The sequence below is a fragment of the Falco biarmicus genome, chromosome 11, assembly GCF_023638135.1.
Source record: "Falco biarmicus isolate bFalBia1 chromosome 11, bFalBia1.pri, whole genome shotgun sequence".
NCBI classification, from domain to species: Eukaryota; Metazoa; Chordata; class Aves; order Falconiformes; family Falconidae; genus Falco; species Falco biarmicus.
Window position 1 is genome coordinate 22,062,464 of NC_079298.1, and position 19,939 is coordinate 22,082,402.

The following is a 19,939-nucleotide window of genomic DNA, read 5'->3' on the forward strand; positions in this document are numbered from 1 at the left end:
AAGCACTAGGCTACCATATAGTGTGGCAGATGAAGAATACACCTCAGGCTCCATCCTTTCATAATTTTAGTGTATTAGTGGCTGTAGGTTATTTGCCATATGCGGAGGACCCAATGTGTTGCAGTACTACAGTTACATATTTTGTGTAGTCGCTACAGCCTTATCCTGCTGCTAGATCTTGATGGTGAAATGGACTTAACACACTTAAGTAATAACATACCTGTGATTAAGCAACAATCCAGTTTTATTTTACCTAATTCCTTCCATACCTTTAAGAGCTTTGTGAAGTTGGGTAACTTTGTTGTATAATGTCAGAAATCTATATGTTGCTGACAGTTCATGCATTTGGTACCTTACATTGTTTGCATGAGAGTAAAAACAAGATCCCAAACTATTTCTGAAAGTTACTGTTCTATCAGACTCTTAGGGAAGGATGATATTTTGCAGGTATTTCTGCTTAATTTAATGAAATACTGTTGTAAAAAAGGAGAAAAACTATATAGAAGGGCCTAAAAAAAGAAAGCTGGCTGTTACTGACACTGTACTGCAAGCTTTTCACACTTAATGTATTACAGTGGTGTTTGTAAGAATGACCAGGCCATGCAGATGTTCTGGCAGCATCTATATTTTAATTCAGATCAAGCCTATTCTTTTCAAGTGAACCTCCTAATTGTCCTCACTTACCTTTCCCTGCCTTTATTGAGGAGTGATCATGGAGCGCATAAGCTGGATTACATCCAGGTTGGAACACATCTTCAAATGTGGATGCAAGTCCAGGGTAGTTTTAAAGTGCATTTAGTATATTCCCACTACTAGTAGCGTTCAGTTGACAGGAACAGGCTAGCAGCTGTCCAGAGTGGACTCTGGGTTGTCCCAATAAACTATTTTGCTTGCAGGTCTTCTAATGTTGATCTGCAGGACTTGTTGGCTTGAGAGTAAATATATTGAAAGTGATTGTTAGCCTTAATGCTGAAGACTATGTTTGAAATGTGTCCTTCGTGTATGAATCTTTGATTTTGCTTGGTACAGTGTTAAAAATCCAAGGCATTCATATATATTAAGTGGACCAAACACTATTACAAGATGAGTGAGAATTGGAAAGTGGAGATAAATTACGAATTATGTTCCAGCTAATTCAGCAATTGAATGGAATTGTGTAAGCCTGATCTGATCTGCCCCTTTTCCTCTAGCTGTACTGCAGTCTTTCTGGTACCTCGTCCTTTACTTGTGTAGTGTACCTCTCTCAAGCAATCCTGCATTCTCAAATCCAACAGATATGCAGTTGCTAAAATAAGTACCATGCTTGCAAACTTGATTGTTCCACTTTTGTGTATGTGTTAAAAGCATAAAGCTGTGGAGTCCCTCCACAGTTTAGGTCTTATTTACTACTGGTACTGTATTGTGGCCATAGATTCCAAACTCTAATATCAACATTCAGTTATTACAGTAATAGCTGTGCTACTGCTTGAATACTATTTTTGAAGATGGTTTTTGCCCACTGATCATTATTTTCTCCATGTTCCCCTGTGAGGCAAAGCTTGCCAGGAGTCTTACAGAATGCAGCCTATCAAGACTAGGCAGTAGGTAAGCTACATTGCCTATACCACCAGCCTAGGCAAAAGCATCCAGTTATTACCATTGCCTCATCTTCGTTTAGTCTCATTAGTTCATGTATCATTCATTTCTTAATGCTTTGTTGCTAATGTAAATTATAGCATACTTTTGGAAAGTATTGTCATTGTGCCAAATCTTTACATATGCCAGCATCCTTGTGCTGGTATGTGATGCTGACATATAATAACAAGTGGTAAACCTTTGTGTAGTAATGATAAACATCTCCAGGGCCTAGTGTACCTTCTAATTTCTGCATTGTATTTCTCTCTGCCACTTTGGGAAGAGGGAGAAGTTGGGAGGGTATGGCTGTCTGAAATTTGTTTACTTATTCCTGTGGAGAAGAATTTCACTTGGCAGTCTAGGTAGTCTGGAAAAGGACTGGTCGTGTATTTGCTGCTTGACATTGACTGAGTAAAGTATCTGAGGAACAGTGGCGATTTAGTTTTGTATGTGTGAATTCTTTTGTTAACCTTGGTATATAATGCCTGAAAATGTTGTGTCTTGTTAGTGTGAGATGAATTTCAGAATCTTGAATTCTGGAAGATGAAATTCTAGTTTCAAGCTTCCTGAGGGCAAGGGTAAATGTTGCAGACCTGAATATAAACTGCAAAACACTGGCCTTAACATTCAAGTGAACCATGGAAGTGTTCTAGTGCAACTGCAAACTTTACCTGCAAAACCTCTTCCTTCCTTACATAGTTTATTTAAGAATACATGCTTAAGTATTTATGCTTACATATACTTTATGTTTAAAATAAGATATGCTACTATATCATGTTTTCTTGGAATAACTGTCTACTGTTTTATTTTGGTGCTTTTTTTAATTTTCTGCTGGAGTTCTGCAATAGTTCAGTATCACTACTGGCTGAAGTTGAAAAGTACATAACACACAAATTAAAAAAAATAATAAAAATCTTACTTAAGCAAATCAGATTTATTTGAATGTGTAACAAAAATGTTATCTTGCACACACTTTTCATATTGTGTGTTAATTTTGATAGGGAATAATCAGTTATAGAAATGATAGCAGGAAGGAAAGAAGAGGCAACTTTCACCTACTTTTCTGCTGTCAGACAGTAGGGGCAAGGTCCAGTACAACTCATATCAAGTAGTAATGTATGAATAATTAAGCTGTATATGTTATGCTAACCTGTCTTAGTAGGTCAAAGATCACTTAATTAATGCTAGCTGGATTAGTCACAGGTGCTCTTCTGTAAGAGCTATTATATTGCTCATCAGTTCTGCACAACTGAGAGGTGGTATCACTTGTAGATTGCAATATATTTTAACCACAACTTTCTAAAATCCTCCAAAATAAGAATGACATAGAATTGTTTACTTTTAGTAACTTCCTAGTGTTCCGTGTTGCTTCCTTGGAATAAAACATGGTAGGAAAAAAAGCACTGTTTTACTACTTCACTTGCTGTTCTCAAAAGGTTTGTTTCCTTGGAAAAGCTTGCTTTCTTCTTGGGAAGGGAGAAGTTGTAAGTAAATGCAATTATGACTTGAGTTGTATTTGGTTTTTTTAGAATCATAGTTGTAGCTTCTCAAACAAGACATTATCCTGGGTATATGATACAGGAAAACCCAATCATTCCATTCTTTTTATTCTCTCCCTAATCCTGCCTCAAACAAGAAGCAGCACAGGATTTGATACGTAAAGGAGATGGATATTGTCTCTTACCCTTCCAGTGAGAATTGTTCCTGAATATCCATGTAGCTTAAAATGAAGTACTTGCACCAGTGGAGAGTGAGCTTGGATTACTTTCAGAAAGAAGATCTTTAACTCATACAGCTTTCTGCTAAATGGAAGGGACTGAAAGGAGTAAGAAAAGGTAATTAGGGTAAAGAGTTTGGAACTGCAAAATTAGAATTAGAGAAAGGCAATAAACAGAATGGAGTTAATAGTAAGGAACTTATAATATATGGAAAGGTGACAAAGATTTTAGAATCTGCTCATAGATACACCGGCCTTTCCAGTCATCCAGCTGTGTCCATTAGAATCCAATTTGGTATGAACTGAACTTCTGAAGCAAGTGTTGGCATACTTCCTGTGGACAAAAAAAGTGCCTAAGAGCAGAACAGTGTGTGCTTGGGGCTTTAGGAGTTAGACGTGCGTAAAGCAAGGGGAAAGGCTCATTTGAGTGAGAGATCAACAGAGTTGTTGACAAAGTATATATCAAATAGGGTTTTACACAGTTTGTCTTAGGTGACATGCAACTTGTGCACTTGTCTGTCATTGGGCTTCTCAGCCTTTTTCATCTGACAGAGTGGAAGTACATGCTCAGCTTAATGTCATCGGCTAGACTGCCATGAACCTACAGTTTGGCAGTGATTAATAGAAGTACAATCAGAAGTGGTAGACACATGTTCAAATATTTGGAGGAGCTTTCAAATATAATACAGAAGCTTAAGCATAGCAAGTGGCAGTTGTAACTAGAAGCAAGATTTTTAAATTGTAAAATGCATTTTTATTCCATTTTTGTGTATTTAGGATGTTACTCTCTTTTGTTAGTTTGCCTCATTTATTTAGGTTCTGAAGATGTTTGGGTGAGCCTTGCTAGTGTACTTTGCATGAAGGGACCTGTTCTAGTCAAGTCCCCTGCGACTGATTGACAAGAAGAGTGAAATTATATTGCTGTGGATTAATAGACTGCTTCAATCCATGTAAAAGCTTTAAAGGGAACCTGTGCTGCTTTGTGAAGTTGGCAGGTGTCAAAAAAACCTAAACCTCTGTGCCAGCTACATTAAAATAGGTTTATCCAAAACATGAATGTGACTGTTTAGTCCACTGCTTGCTGTATGTAGAATCATTTAGTTTGGAGAAGACCTTCAAGATCATCAAGTCCAACTGTTACCCAGGACTGTCAAGTCCATTGCTAAACTATGTCCCTAAGCACCACATCTACATGTGTTGTTTTTGTTTTTTTTTAAATGCTTCTAGGGACGACGGTTCCACCATGTCCCTGGACAGCCTCTTCCAATGCTTGACCACCCTTTCAGTGAAGAAATTTTTCCTAATATTCAATCTAAACCTCCCCTGGCACAACTTGAGGCAGTTTCCTCTTGTCCTGTCACTTGTTATCTGGGAGAAGAGACCTATTGCCACTGACTAGAACCTCCTTGCAGGCATTTGTAGAGAGCAATGAGGTCCCTTCTGAGCCTCCTCTTCTCCAGGCTAAACAACCCAGGTTCCCTCAGCCGTTCCTCATTGGACTTGAGCTCCAGACCCTTCACCAGCTCTGTTGTCCTTCTCTGGACACACTTCAGCACCTCTACGTCCCTCTTGAAGTGAGGAGCCCAAAACCGAGCACAGTATTTTGAGGTCTGGCCTCACCAGTGCAGAGTACAGGGGACAATCACTTCCCTTGTCCTGCTGGCCACAGTGTTTCAGATACAGGCCCAGGATGCTGTTGGCCTTCTCGGCCACCTGGGCACACTGCTGGCTCATGTTCAGCTGGCTGTCAGCCAGCACCTCCAGGTCTTTTCCCACCAGGCAGCTTTTCAGCCACTCTTCACTTACTGAGGGTGCACTTGATCCCCTTGTCCAGATTGTCGATGAAGATATTAAACAGGAGTGGCCCCAATACCAAGTCCCGGGGAACACCACTTGTGACCAGCTGCCAGCTGGGTTTAATGCTGTTCACTGCTACCTGTTAGGCTTGGCCAGCCAGCCAGCTTTTAACCCAGTGTAGAGTACATCTGTCCAAGCCATGAGCAGCCAGTTTCTCCAGGAGAACGCTGTGGGGGAGAGTGTCAAAAAAACCCCAACAAACAACCAAACCAAAATAAAAAAAACCCAACCATATAGATAGGATTACTAGAAAATGTATCTAAAACCTAATGTTACAGAAAATCCTGCCTGTGGCTCAGAAAACCCTTCTTCAGCTGGAGGGTATGGAGACAGGAGAAACCAGATGACTCAACCCCACTCCTAGCATTCAGACTGCCTTTGTTTTGGGCCGGGGTAGTTAATTAGTGGTTTCTGTCTTATTAAGTTGCATAAAATGATTGTTGTCTAAGCCAAGATCTAGCACGTGTGTAAGTGTGAAACTTTTTTTTTCACCTTGCAGGGAACTAGCTGGAAGTGTTTTTCCACTGTTACCCATGAGGGAGAGCTACAGCCACAGTTCAGGCTAGAGCACAAGCTTATGGAAAAACTGGTAGCTCTGAGGTTTTTTCTTTACGTGTTACTTTGTTATTGAGATGCAGACTTCTACTGAAACTCAGAATTTTCGCTACAACGGTTCTGCTTAGTTGCCACCTTCTCACGTTTGTAGAAACTTCTTGAGTAGCAATTCAGAGCCCCTGCTTGCAGTGACATAACGGTCTGTAACCTTCTCAGTCTCCTACTCGGTTGCCTGAATGCATTCCCCTCACATTATTTTTGGTCATGCTGCAAGTAGCCACTAACCTAGAGCCAAGAAAATTGTGCTCTTGGTTTCTGTGTGTGCTCAGGCTGTGCTGCGTAAGTGGACATGCTTTTGGAGCGTGCCCAGGCTTCTGAGTAAGGTTGCTGCCCTTGACCTGAAATAGCTGTACTGTTGCGCTCTATTCATCTGTGTGGGGTATGCAAGACGAAACTGTGTCTACCAGTGAGCGTGCTGTAAGCAACACTGTATTTTTCTCATTATAGCTGTTACTTCTTTACACTGCAACAAGGTATGCATTTGCATTCCATCTTCAGTCATTTGAATGTATTCTGTCTTTACAATGTCTCAGTAGTACCTTTACTGCAAAACTAACCTGAAAACTGCACAAATAATCGTGAACTATTAGAAAATTGATTATCTTGTCTGTTTTGTTTTTTTAAAGCTATGGAAATTGCCCATGGCTGTTTGAGAATGTAAGATCTGCAAAATGCAAATGCTAATGTTGCTTAGAAGTAACAACTCTTTAAAAAGCTCCACTTAACCCTAAAGCAGATATTCTTCCTTTGCATTGTGTCGGGCAGAAGTTTGTCATCTTACTCCAGAAGGAAGGTAGCATGACCTAGAATTTGTAGCTTTCTTTGCAGTTAAGCATAACACTTTCAAACCTTTATTTCCTCTTGACCTGTCATTAAACTGGAAGTCTTGGTTATCTCTCTCTCCATGTGCAATTCCCTGTTATGCTTAGTTTGGTGTAGATTGTTTCCACTGGACTTTGTTCTGGCATGAGACAGGTATTTCTAGAGACAGTAATTCTTTAACTTTTTCCTGTTTGCCAGTAAATGCCACAGAACTAGTGTTCTTGAGACCTTTCAGTAACTAGACTCAACAGCCTCTTAAAGGTTTTTCCCAGTTTCTCAACTCTTCTTCAGTAGTGTTGCGAATGATCCTTTTTGAGTAACCACCATAGTTGTATGTTTCTTTAGAGAGAGTATCTTCACTGGTATGGAAATAGACTTAAACCCAAAGACTGAGAGCTGTAACCAAGACTTATTTGGAGACTGAAATTGCGTGGTATTATCAAGTTTTCTGCCTCCCCCCTGTGCTACATTGCTGCCCTCAAAGTAGGATCAGCTGCCAAATGCTGGTACAGAGTCCTGAAACTCTTAATTAGTTTCTTTAAAACATTTTGCTGGTTTTGGCTAGTCATGTTTCCTGATGTTGAGGAAAGTTATTCTGTGTTGCCTACTGTCTGTTGGGTAGGTATTTGTCTATTTACTTACATTTAGCAAGCTGCTGTTCAGTTACCATGCATGCATGAATGAAGAGTTTGGTGTAGTTGTGTCATCCCAGTACTGCTGATACCTCGCTTCACTTGTTGCACGAATGTTTGCTGTAAAAGTTCTGTGTGGTTAAATAATGGGTAGCCAGCTCCATATGAGGTGCTGCTTTTCCTGAAACTTCCTCAGGTGATACGTTTCCCATTATATCTCTAGCCTTGTTGTGGTTTGGTTTGTTGGTGGTTTTGGTTTTGTGGTTTGTTTTTTTTTAAGTAAAATCATAAAATAATTTCGGATAGACGGTACCTCAAGAGGTCACTTAATCCAGGTGTCTGCTCAAAGCAGGATCCACATTGAATTCAGACCAGGCTGTTGAGGGCTTTGTGCAGTCATGTCTTGAAAACATCCAATGACAGATTCCAGTTTTGAACAACATATTGCAATGCTCTGTTATTGTAACAATGATTTTTAATTTTTTTTTTTCCTTATATACAGTTAGAACCTCCCCAGTTCAGTTCGTGCCTGTTGTCAGTCTTCGCTGTGTGCCTGTGTGAAGTCTGGCTCTGTCTCAGTGGCCTCTTAGGTAATGGAAAGTTGCTATTGGGGTCTCCCAATGCTGCTTTTTCTCTAGGATGATCAAGCCCTCTTCCCTCAGCTTCTTCTGACAGTTGTGATGGCCCTCTGCAGTAGGCCATCTGCTGAACCTGCTCAAGTTTACCAATGTATTTTTTTGTACCGGGGGTCCAAAACTGGTCATAGTACTCAGTGTCATAAATGGCAACCTTGATAAGGAGTGTGTAAGACATTGCTGTAGTTAAGTGTACGTGAAAAGCCATTTTTATTGTAGTCACTAAGGTGTTAGTTTGATTTGAGTCTGGCTTTAAACACCCTGAGTGTAGAGAATAATTTTGAAAGAATGTATTGGTTTGTGTAGCCTGAAGGTAGCAGTCGGAGGAAACACCATGAAAATTCATGTAGATTAAACTTATGCTGACCTTTGTATTTTGTTACCATAGATAGTCACGTGAAACAGATAAAAGTTGGGGGGGGGGGGGGGGTTTAATTATTATTTTAATAGGACTGAGTCTTTATAGAAGCTCCTTCTCTCCCCACCCATAGTATAGACAAAGATATTTTAGAATTACTTAGTGTAGGTATTCTGAATGTTTATTCCATGGATGGATCATCTGAATCAGAAGTACTTTGTATCTCATTCTGTGTGATTTGTTCTCAGCTTTGTGATCTGCATTGCTGCAGAGGGGTTGCTGCATCAACCAGGATGATCTACAGATGAAGTTCTACCTTTGCTCGGTCAAACTGAGTAGAGATTGATTCATTGATTGCTTGAAAACTTAAGCCTGAGACAGTGGAAGTTTGGGGAAAGACTTGACTAGTGTAGCAGAAGTACTTGCTGAATACAGGCAAAGAGAGATGTATATAATTAAGATTTTTTTAATGCTTCCTGAGAAAATAGTGAAGAAACACTTCTTAGGTGTGGTTTTATGTTGGAATATTCTGTGTTCCTATCCTTATCCAAAGCTATGCAAATAAATAGATTTGGCTCAGTCTTAGAAATATTTTAGTACCATCATTTTTCTTATATTGTTTTTTCCCTATATGTTGTCTGGGTAACCCTTCTCAAAAACTTCACCATCACTACCCCTTCTTGTCTGTAAGGGCATGAAGGAAGCTCAAAAGTCAGTCTGCCCATCATCTGCTTGTTACTTAATGAAATCTGTTATTTCATTACTGTATTGGCAGGTCTTTTTTCATAACTCCCTGGCAGTAAACTTAGTTTCAGTCAAGCGTTTTACGTGTAGAAAAACTGAAAAGCAAGCAGACACTGGAGATGGGTTATAGTAAGTTAAGTAATTCTGCTACACAACTCTCTATTGTATTGGTACAATAAGAGCTTGGAGGAAAGCTAGCTTTTGTATTTCTACAGGGTTTATTATTTCAGAGAAATGAATTGGAGCAGTTCAATATAAAAGCTTTCATGTAGTTTTGAGTAAATGTTACTGTATTTGTGCTTGACTTAGGCTTGCAAAGTGTTCTCTGCATACGTAAACTTTCATGCTTCAGTTTAAAATCACATTATTATTTTTAACCTGCATTTGGGCATTCATAAGTTCAAAAATGTTATAATTCAGTTTCCTGGATGAGATTGTGAATGCCATACTTTGGGTTTTTTTTTTTTCCATAAAGTCACCTTTGAACATTTGTTCTTGTAGTCTTGCATTGTCACCATACCTTTCTTTTGGTCACCTAAAGCAAAGTCCTGTATTTTCTTAGTATCTGTAATGTAACAATCGAATCCTTTCTGATAAAGTCTTAAGTGTCAGGGGAACTGATGGCTGGAAGTAAAAAGGCAGTCCAAAGCCAGGGCAAGGCAGGAGAAAAATCACAGGACTTTCTGATATAGAAGGAAACGGGGAGAAATGAGTGGTGAAAGGTCACTCACAGTTCTGACTTCAAGGTAGAGAGGAACAGAATTATGTTCCCTAGGGGACACATTTCACATCAGTGGTGAATTCAGTGCTACTGTCATTCAGACTGTTTGGAAGTTTTTTTATACTTCAGGATCTTTCATTGTCCCAGCCAGGTCAGATTCAGTGCCAATACATATACTCAGGGAAGGGTTTCATTGTAACTACACTAAAGATCAAAAGTAGAGCTCTTCTGCAATTTTATGGTAGCTGTCTGAATTGTAGTAATATTGATTGAATAAGCATGTAATTAATTGTACTAACCTGAGCTGTATCATAGCCGTTACCCTACCACATCGCCAAGTCAAGCATCAGTAGAACGAGCTTCAAGGCACTCCTACGAGAATAAAACGCGCAGTTTAACTCAAACCAGAGCGTGCTATGTGTGGATAGGGTAGTCGCTGAAGTTAACACTGCAGCAGGAGGCAGCCTTATGTTTCTGTTCCAGGCAGTCCTTATGCTGTGCTGCTCAACACCGGCCTCTACACCAGAGGAGTTACTTGAAATCGAGAATTTGGACAGCGTCCACTCACCGTCCTTCACCAATAAGGCTTGTGATGCGCAGCATTAAGTAAATGACAGGTCTGGAATAACAGTGAGCTTGAATCTATTCCAAATGTTAGAGCTCTCTGCTGTAACCAGATAGTCTTGTTGTATTCCTGCTGACTAATTGAGGGTGTTACTTAGTCTTTAAATTCAATGAGATTGCAACCACAATCTCACAGAATAGTTTAATGGAGTCTGGAGCAGTGCCAGTATGTATTGAACTGAAAAAATGAGACTCTTGAGAAGGAAAAGTCCTGCAGTAATCAGCCTGTGGAAGTTTTATTCCAGGCAGAACTGTGGCACAGACTTTTGTTGCAAGTAAAATGGTTTACTTGTTAAAACAACAATGGATTATATTTTTTTTAATAGCAAGAGCAATGTTTTAGGAGCTATGTGCCCACATGTATTTTTCTGCTTCTAGATAGTCCATGCTTCATATATATGATTGTTTCCTTTCTTACTGAAGTATTAATCTTGTTTTGAGCTTGCATGAATTTTTTTAGAGCAAGTGAAGAAAATGCTGTTAAAGCTCTTTTTTCATTAGGTTTTGATTTTACAAATACTTAATTTTTATCTTAAACTTTTAAAGTACAAATTCTGATTAAAAGTGAGTTCACAGTTAAATATAAGATCACTATTTCTAAACAATCCATTCTCCATAATGGATAATCAGTTTCGACTCAGTTCAGTAGTTTCAACTGCTGAATTTCTCTCAACTGTTCCGTAGGAGAAAATGTATCAATAAATACATCAGAGGTATTCAACTGCCAGAATAATTCTAGGCCTCGTCATTTTAATATATTACGATTTTAATGCATTCACTTCTGATCCTTTTAAAGCTGAAATAGTTGTGCATTATGAGTGTTGTGACTGCAAACATTGGCAGGCCTTGAAGCAGCAAAGCTGGGAACTATTAAAACATATCTGGAAGAGCAGCATGCTTTCATTTTGCACTACAGCAAGTCATGAATCATCTAGGGAAATACCCACATAGTTTGATAATTTATTCACATTTAGGAATACTACTTTCTCCTAGTCCCAAACCAGATGGGACTGATCCATACTCAAGGACACTTTAAAAAAAATAGATCCGACTTGCTCCTACATCACCAGGATGTAGTCTCTAACTGGATTTTTTTCTTGGACTTTGCACACTGTTGCTGTTTCCACAGACATACTTCCATCATGGCCTAATCAAGTGTTGTACCGCTTCTGAACTTTTATTGAGATATTTCTCCCCTAATCTGCCCTCTGCTGCCCTTCGTGTTCTTTGTTCTGTCTTTTGCACAAGTAGTTTACAAGATTTTTATCTTGTCCTCTCAGGCTTCCGTCTCACCATTACCTTTAATTAAGATCTTGTTAAACTGGCATCTCTCCCTTCTCACTTTCACAGTCTTTCCTTCCCTCCTTTTCTCATATTCTTCTGCTACTCTGCCTCTTCCTTCCATAGTAAAGTTATTTCTCTTCATTGGTCAGTGACATTCATAGATCTTTCTAATAATCAGCAATTAAAAGAGACATGGTTTTATCCTAGATATTGTGCTTTAAAGCTCTGCAAAGAGAAGTGCGAAATGATACTGTTGATAAAGTTGCAGGATAACTGGTTGCATGGCAGTCTGCAGTTGTTTTGATGTAGGCAGAAGGAGCAGTTTCTGCTTCCCTGTAACTTCGTAGGCGCTGTCTTGAAAGTATATGAATATATTAGTTTTAAGGCAGTCTGTTCTCAGTGGGTTAGTGTGATGGCTGAGAAGTGGTAGGTTCCAATTTCATGTGATTATCTGTCACTTTTAAATGACATAAATGCATAAGCTCTTCCAATAGCTTCATGTGCTTATTTATTTGATGCTTGAATGGTCAGAAAATCAGACAGACTGTAACTGTCTTACATCAGCTTGCCTTTCTTAAAAGGAGAGGAAAAAGAATAACATTGTATTTCTGAATGTTTATTTAGCACTAGTTGATAAATACTTTTCCTCTAGCTGCTCAGTAAAATGTAGAAGGAAAATGAACAGGATAAAAACTAGCTCCACTTGCAATACATACTTTTGCAGGAACTTGGTTTCACAAGATCTGATTTTTTTATTTCTGCCCTGCAGTGCATGTTTATGAACAGATCATCTTGATCTATAGTAAAATGTGTTATTTGGAAGTCAAATACAATGCAAAACAAATCTGTTTGGCTTATGTAGATAGTGCAGAACATGAAAGTTGGGTTGCTTGGATTGCTGAATCTACATTCATGTAGTTTTCATTTATGGTCTGTGGAACCATGTAGCCATGCTTGCAAAGTGTATGTGAGAAACACAGAAACACCTGGAGTTCATGATGAGAAAGCCAAGGTAAAGTAAAACTCGGAAATGCAATGAGGAGACTTAGTTTCCCTGCATGAAACTGGATCTGGAAGGAGTAAGGTTTCATTGAAATTGTATAAAAACAGGACGTAAGTTTGACATAAACGGTAGCCCTGCTGTGGAGATACCGTGTTGCTTTGAAAGAAATAGATAATCCTAAGCTTTCCATTTTGTCTCTTCTGTGTAGAGATGAACACAAAGAAAAGTGTGTTAATAACAAGCAAAATACTTTTTTTCCTCTACAGTAAAAGAAGTGGAAAACAAGCACTGCAGAACAATGAGGTAATTATTTCTTAATGTAATGTATTTTATATAATTTTAAAGTTTAAAAAAAAGTATTATTCAAGTCCCATAATTGTAGTTTTATTTTGGGCAGGATGGTGGCTATGGTGCAAATGTGGTTTGACACATACTTTCAGACTTGCATTGGTGAAACAAATGAAAGTGTTTAATCACATGTGACTGAAGTTTGACTACATAATGATATGTACTTGATGTGTACCATGTGCTTCTGCATCTGCGCCTTATGAATGTGTAAGGACTAGTGTTGTATGTTTGCCTCTATGCTTAGCAACAAACAGCTGCCTGTAGATGTGGTATAACTTGTATTTGCTTTTTATTTAAAAGAAAAAAGTATGGAACAAGATGCAGAGTCTGACAATTTCTGAAAAGTACTTTAAACTTCTGGTAGAAGGTTTGGTCTTTTCTGTCAATTCATTTGTTTGAAAACAAGATATTATATCCCTTTAAATAAAGCGGGTTTTGTTTCATGTTCAAATAAAATATGATAGTTAGCCCAAAGGGCAGAGCTCATTATTAGAAATATCAGGTAATATGATTATATGAATAGGTAACTACTCCATGTACTTCCATCTTTACTGAAAACTTAAGAAAAGGCTTGTGCTAGGTAAATACAAAGGTGTATGCAAGCATTGTGTTAGTACAGTCAAGGTCTGGCTAGAAGCTATCTGCCATAACCACTTGTATTTTGCATAGCTATACCTATTTGTAAAAATTGTAACTAGCTTTCTCTTATCCGATCCCTCTTGGATTTAGTTATACTGAATGAGGGATTAAGTCTAAGGGAAAAAACTTCTGGGAAAGAAGATATTGGAATTAATGCGAGTGCAACACAGAAGTAGAAGTGAGGAAGAGATGTATAGAGAGGAAGAGTAGGTTCAGCTTGAGACACCAAATATGTTTAGTCGTATACTTCTAGAAACTTCACACGTCAGACATGATGTTTGACATTTCTATTGCTGAAAATAGAGTCATGCTGCTTTAGGCCTGGACAGTAGACTTTAATTGTTGGAATTACTTGGATTTTTGTGTAAATGATTTTAAGTATTTTTATCATTTACCGTACAGCATCCTGTCTGGCTAGAATTTTTATCCGTGATTTGCATCTATGTATTTTTTTGAAAAGGCCAGGACTACAGTTGACTTCATCCCACGAAAAACAGGAGTATGCTGATTCACAGTATTCAGAGTAAATTTTGTGTTTGCTGGGGCTCAGAGCTTGCACTTGGTGCCCATCACGTTGCATATGTAAATTGTAAGTGGAGAGACTAAGTTGGGCTCTTTGTGCAAGTTTCAGTGGTTTAATCATCTGTGGAAATAAAGAGTGCTTGATAGGGTTGTCTGACTTGGTTAATGGTGAATCACAGGGTACTTTCTTTGTCTTCCCGTCTTGTCTCCCTAGGGTTTTTTCCAGGTTTCCTGTCTTGAATATGTTGTAGTATTGCCATAGGCATTGGTAACATGGGCTTCACATGAGTCTTGGCTAGCAGGGATAGCAGGATTAGGTTGATTAGACAGGACTTGTGGACTTTTTTGTATGCACTTTCAGTCGTTTTTTTAGGACTGAATCCTTGTGTCACAACTGTGAAGGGAAAGAAAGAAAACAAAGAAAAGAAAGAAAAGATACTGGTCTGTTAGCTTGTTAAAAAGTGTTCAGGTTAGTCAGGGAAGAAGATAGGGTTGTACAGAGTAAAATGCAACTGACTCAAAAGGTGTTTGGGTATAGGAGGGGTTTTAAGCCTCGTAGATTTAGCTCACTAGTGTGTTGTGCTGACTTTTTATAAGTAAAGAAATAACAAATTCTGGTTTCACTTGAAGTAAGTTTGGTGCTATACAGTCAAGGAGCTAAAACCATTGGTGGTCTAGACAAATGATGGAAGGCATTTCAAAAAATACAGGCTGATGTTGTCTCTTGGAGACAAGCAATGTTAAGAGGTGGGATTGCATTATAATTTGTAATTGGATGTTTTATTGCAGTGGTCTGCATGGTTTACGTATTGCTTTTAACATGGATTTGAAATAAATGCTATTTTGTACCATGGATATTTCCTGTTTCGGTTTGCTTTGATAGCTTAATTTGTTTGCTTAGGATTTCTGTTAGCTGTGAAGGCATAGGCTCTGGATTCTTAACACTTCATTTAACTTGTGTGTGCAAGTCTTAAACTGGGGGAAGATTGCAAATGCTGCAGAAGGAAGGTAGCTGTAAATAACTCGGATAGGGAAAATACCACATCAACATTTAAATAATACGTTACCAAAAAAATCTCACTTTCCTTGTTTTGCTTGTCCTCCATGCAGCAGAAAGAGGGAAAGAAGGAGCGAGCAATGGTGGACAGAGTGTTTATTGCAAGAATATGTCGAATCCTGAAAATAATGGTCCCTAGAACGCTTTGTAAAGAGGTAAGCATTGCCTGCAGTAACAAATGAGCATTTTTTTGAGTCAAGTTTTCTTTTGTAATTGTATTAGAATTTAAACAAAAGCATATACTGTACTTGAATAGGACTAAAAATCTACATGTATGTTCAGCTGTTAGATAACTAACAAGTTGTGTTCTGGTTTCAGTTACAAGATAAGCCATTTACTGTCAGCTAATAACTATTGTCTGTAGCATATCTTTTAAAAGGGCATCTGGGTTTTGCATGATTCTATGTAAGATAGTATACTTCTCTGTGCAAATATTTCTCATCTTTAAATAGCATGCTGTTCATCCATAATTTTGCTTTTTTAACTTATATCTAGGCCAACCCTTACTGGAAAGTGAATTTGTCAAAAAGTCTGTTAACATCATTTCAGGAGAGCTATGCAGACTGGAATTTAGCAAGATAAAATTGTTTGTCTCAGAAACTTTCTCATACTTTCCAGGACATTTAAGTTTTTTTGAAAGAGCATTAGTTGAGCTCAGAACTTAAGTGATGAACTGTAATACAAGAGCAATGAATTCCAACGTACAGAATGTAGAGCAAGCATGGCAGCCAGCTAGTCTGGGTGAAGAGGGACATTTGATGGCTTATTCACAAAAAGGAAGTACACAGAATGTGGAAGGATGGATGGGAATGCCTCCGAGAGTGCTGGCAGAGCTGCCCTCCAACTTCAAAAGGTTGTGGCCATCAGAAGAGATTACTGATAATCCCCCCAAAACCCAAACATCACTCCCATGTTCAAAAACAAGTATACTGGAAGCTACAGGCTGGTCAGCCTCACCATGTTTTTAGTAAGGCTGTGAGCAAATCCTTCTGGAAGCTAACTGGCCACACAAAGGACAAAAAGGTGATTGCAAGCAGCCAGCCTGGATTTACAAGTGGCCGATCATGCTTTATGAACCTGATTGCTTTCAGGGATGAGATGACTGGCTGTGTGAATAAGAGAAATGAGGGTGTTGAATATTTACATTTTTATTGAGGCTTTGAGTGTTAAGGTCTCCCCTAGTACACAGATAGCCACACAGAATGGGCTGGATGAGTGGACATTGAGGTGGATGGAAAACTGGCTGGATTATTGGTCTAAAAGGTTTTTGATCAATGGTACAAGGTCTAACTAGTTACTAGTGGCCCTTTTTTCATTGGAAATTGGAGTAGATGGCCTTCAGAGGTCCCTTGCAATCTATATGACTCTATGCTTATGCCAGAAAGGTGTCTCAGAATAGCAGTAACTTCTTTATCCCTGTAATCCTCCATCTTATAGGATGTGTGCAGTATATGTATCAACCAAATACAGCTTTTTAAAAGACAAAACTTTCTCCATAAAAATTTAATCTATATTTAAAATATTGTATGCTGTGTGCTTCCTGCAATACGTTAGCTGGGGGCAGCAGGGTAATGCTGTTCTGCTAGATATGGTTGGACTACTTACAAGAAAAAAGTGGTAAATTTTATCCATTGTTTAACTGTTACATTTCTATTTTTGTACTAGACAGGTTATTTGCTGCTTATTGCTGTGATGCTGGTAGTCCGCACGTATTGTGATATTTGGATGATTCAAAATGGAACAGTCATTGAAAGGTATCTATAAACTTGTTATTTTAAAGCATTCTTTCAGTGTATAAGAGGGAAAATACACATATTCAGACATTTTGTAGCTAGCTTATTTATGTAGAACAGTTGGAAAACTGGTATAGTTGAAATTGGGGGGGTCCTTATATTTTTTAAAGAAAAAAATAATTTCTAATCAACTGCTTTTCTGCTGTTGTACACATTTGTATGTGTTAAATTATTTTCAGTTCTTTTGGTCACATTTTGTACACTGAAGACTCTAAATCTTATGTTGATTTGAACATCCAAGATAGCACTTCAGAATAGCAGCATAGTGGTTCTGTGTCATAGACCCAGACATATTGCTTGGATAGTGTTACTTCTTCCTACTGAGCTGTTTGGTCTTTTGATTGATAAACAGTGTGTTCAGTCTTGCTGTTTTATAAAGTGTTTTCTGGACCGCTCATTATTCTTGTTGCTGTCCTTGCTAATCGAAGCAAGTCAGAATTTGTCTTGTCAGAATTCAAAATGATACTGTGTTTCAGGAGAGCCTTTCAGTGCTTTGTAGAATGGAAGGACTGCTTTGTTTCTCTCATGTCAGAATCTATGAAAGCAAAGAAGGAAAGGAACTGGTAGTCTGTGACCATGAATTTCTGAGCCTTATATGCAGACGGTTACTGCAGGAGCAGAAGGGAGATAATTGCTTGGTCTGTCACTTACCACTTAACTTACAGAAGTCTGTCATACTTGATCCCACAGCTGATACTACAGACTGCCACGATGACTTTTTTTCTTTTTTTCTGTGGTCCACTGAGAATGTAGCCACCGAAGAACGCTGGTTTATGCTTGCTTATTTCTCTCGTAACTAACTCTTAGCTGATGGTCATTTACAGTGCTATCATCGGCCGCAGCAGAAAAGATTTCAAGAAATACTTGTTCAACTTCATTGCTGCAATGCCTGCTGTAAGTGCTTTTCTTGTGCTGGCTTTCAGTAGAATGTACTTTAAGTGTAAATCAAGAATTTGGGGAAAAGATCTCAAATGAGTGTCTTAAAACCCATGGAAATTAGTTGTTTTACATGCAGGTCTGTATTAAGATGCATTTAATTCTTTGGCTCCAGTGTGTGGGAGACGTATCAGCATGTTTCCTTATTGATTGCAACCGTTTTTCTGATGGATATATTTAGGTTTTCAGGTTGGTTTTCTTGATGGCAATTTTGTCTGATAGCTTAATGTGCCATCTGTAGTACTTCGTAGTAACATCTTATGGATTGGATGATGTTTCAACATTGTAGGTTTGGGATTCTTCTGACAGCACTGAAGGTGAAGATATCTTTTTAGTCTTTAACTTTTATGTTTATTACAGCTGCTTCCGAGACTTGTTACATTGGGGTATTTTTTCTACCCTTTAACTTTTCTTCAGCTTGTCAATCTCTCTGACCTGCACCAAACAGAAATAATTGTTACTACTAATAGATAATGTAATTGGTTTACAATAGATTTAAAACTGCATTGATAAATTTAAGGTAGTTGTTGTCAAATGCTGGTTCTTTTCTAGAGCTTATCAGAAGAGCTACAGATACACCATATGAACATAGTTTTATATTAAATCTTTTGATGTGGTGAGATCCACTGGGAACAGGAGTTTTAAAAAACACAGACAGAAACCTAATCAGTGGCCCTGTAGATGCTGTATGGTTGGTCTTAGGTGTGGTAATAGTATTACTGACTTCAAGGGGAGAATTCACCTGTTCTGAAGTATTTGCACAATTTATGCTGCAAACTGATCTAAGTATATTAAGTACATCTTGTTAGCAGAGTATTGAAATACTGTCTCTTATTTTAGATCTCTTTAGTGAATAACTTCCTGAAGTATGGTCTAAATGAATTGAAACTTTGCTTCCGAGTAAGACTTACCAGATACCTCTATGAGGAATATCTTAAGTAAGTAACACCTTGTTAATGTCTAAAGTTTTAAAAACTAAATTGATTAAAGTAAAACCAAATCATTATAAGTACATAGCAAGAAAGTAGCAAGGTGCTTAACGGGTTAGGTGTACTGTTAGAAAAGGTTGCAGTTAACTTGCAGTTAAGGATGGGTGGCTTATCCAGGTTGTATGTGGCACAGATACAAAGGCTCCAAAGTTGTCTCAGTTGGGGGAAAAAAAGGTTAACGCGCTGTAGTGCTTCCGTTACTGGGTCAGCTTCCAAAGTACTTCAGTTGCTTTATGTAGTGCTAATAATCCTACAGACTGAATTGGATGCATGAACTTTCAGTACTGCTTAGGTCTATCTGCACTGGATTTTGGTTGTCACATGTGCTGTTACAGAATTTATGAGGGTTTTTTAACTCTGAAGTGCAGCAGCAGTGCATAGAGCAGCATGGGCCTGAGCTTCAGCTAAGGCATCCTGGAGCCTACGCAGTTCTGCAGGATTTAATGTGGACCTAGTCATGCAGAAGCACAAGTTGTGTTGACTCCATACAGTCATTTAATGTTTGCACTATGTTCGATCGCAGTTGTATGAAGCAGTGGGGTTACAATTATTTGAGACTCCAGGAATGAATTTTTTGCTGCCACTCAGCTATTGTTTTGTTTCAGAGCTTTTACGTACTACAAAATGGGAAATCTGGACAACAGAATAGCTAATCCAGATCAACTCCTTACCCAGGATGTGGAAAAATTCTGTAATAGTGTAGTAGACCTGTACTCAAACCTTAGCAAGGTAAGGCTTTTCAGAGAGAACTCTGAGTAATAGCTGTGGATGTTTAGGATGTGATGTCAGAGCTCAAAACCATTTATTGCATTTATGTGTATTGCTTGGAGTACATGGTTTAAAAATACTGTTTATGATACTATATTGTTTCACATGCTCTGGTTTTCATGACTCCTGCTAAAGCACTGTTGTGGGTTGCTATAATTTGTATTAAATTTTCTTTGAAAGAACTGATTGCATTCTTTTGCAGTTGAACAGTGAGTATGCTTTCTCAGCTAGTGAGGTTTCAGAAGAACAATGTCTAGCTTT

General features: G+C 38.4%; 1 protein-coding gene across 4 annotated transcripts in view; it reads left to right on the forward strand.

The window, feature by feature from the left end:
* Positions 1-19,939, forward strand: part of ABCD3 (ATP binding cassette subfamily D member 3) — a 32,933-nt gene that overhangs the window by 745 nt on the left and 12,249 nt on the right. For 2 of the 4 annotated variants that reach the window (XM_056355763.1, XM_056355766.1), the window contains exons 2-7: positions 12,893-12,929; positions 15,246-15,347; positions 16,858-16,946; positions 17,810-17,879; positions 18,762-18,859; positions 19,516-19,639. In XM_056355763.1, coding sequence (XP_056211738.1) covers positions 12,893-12,929; positions 15,246-15,347; positions 16,858-16,946; positions 17,810-17,879; positions 18,762-18,859; positions 19,516-19,639 — 520 coding nt within the window. Of the gene's footprint in view, positions 1-385; positions 1,585-6,194; positions 6,277-12,892; positions 12,930-15,245; positions 15,348-16,857; positions 16,947-17,809; positions 17,880-18,761; positions 18,860-19,515; positions 19,640-19,939 lie in introns of those variants that run through there. The other 2 variants (XM_056355764.1, XM_056355765.1) reach the window with 2 other exon arrangements.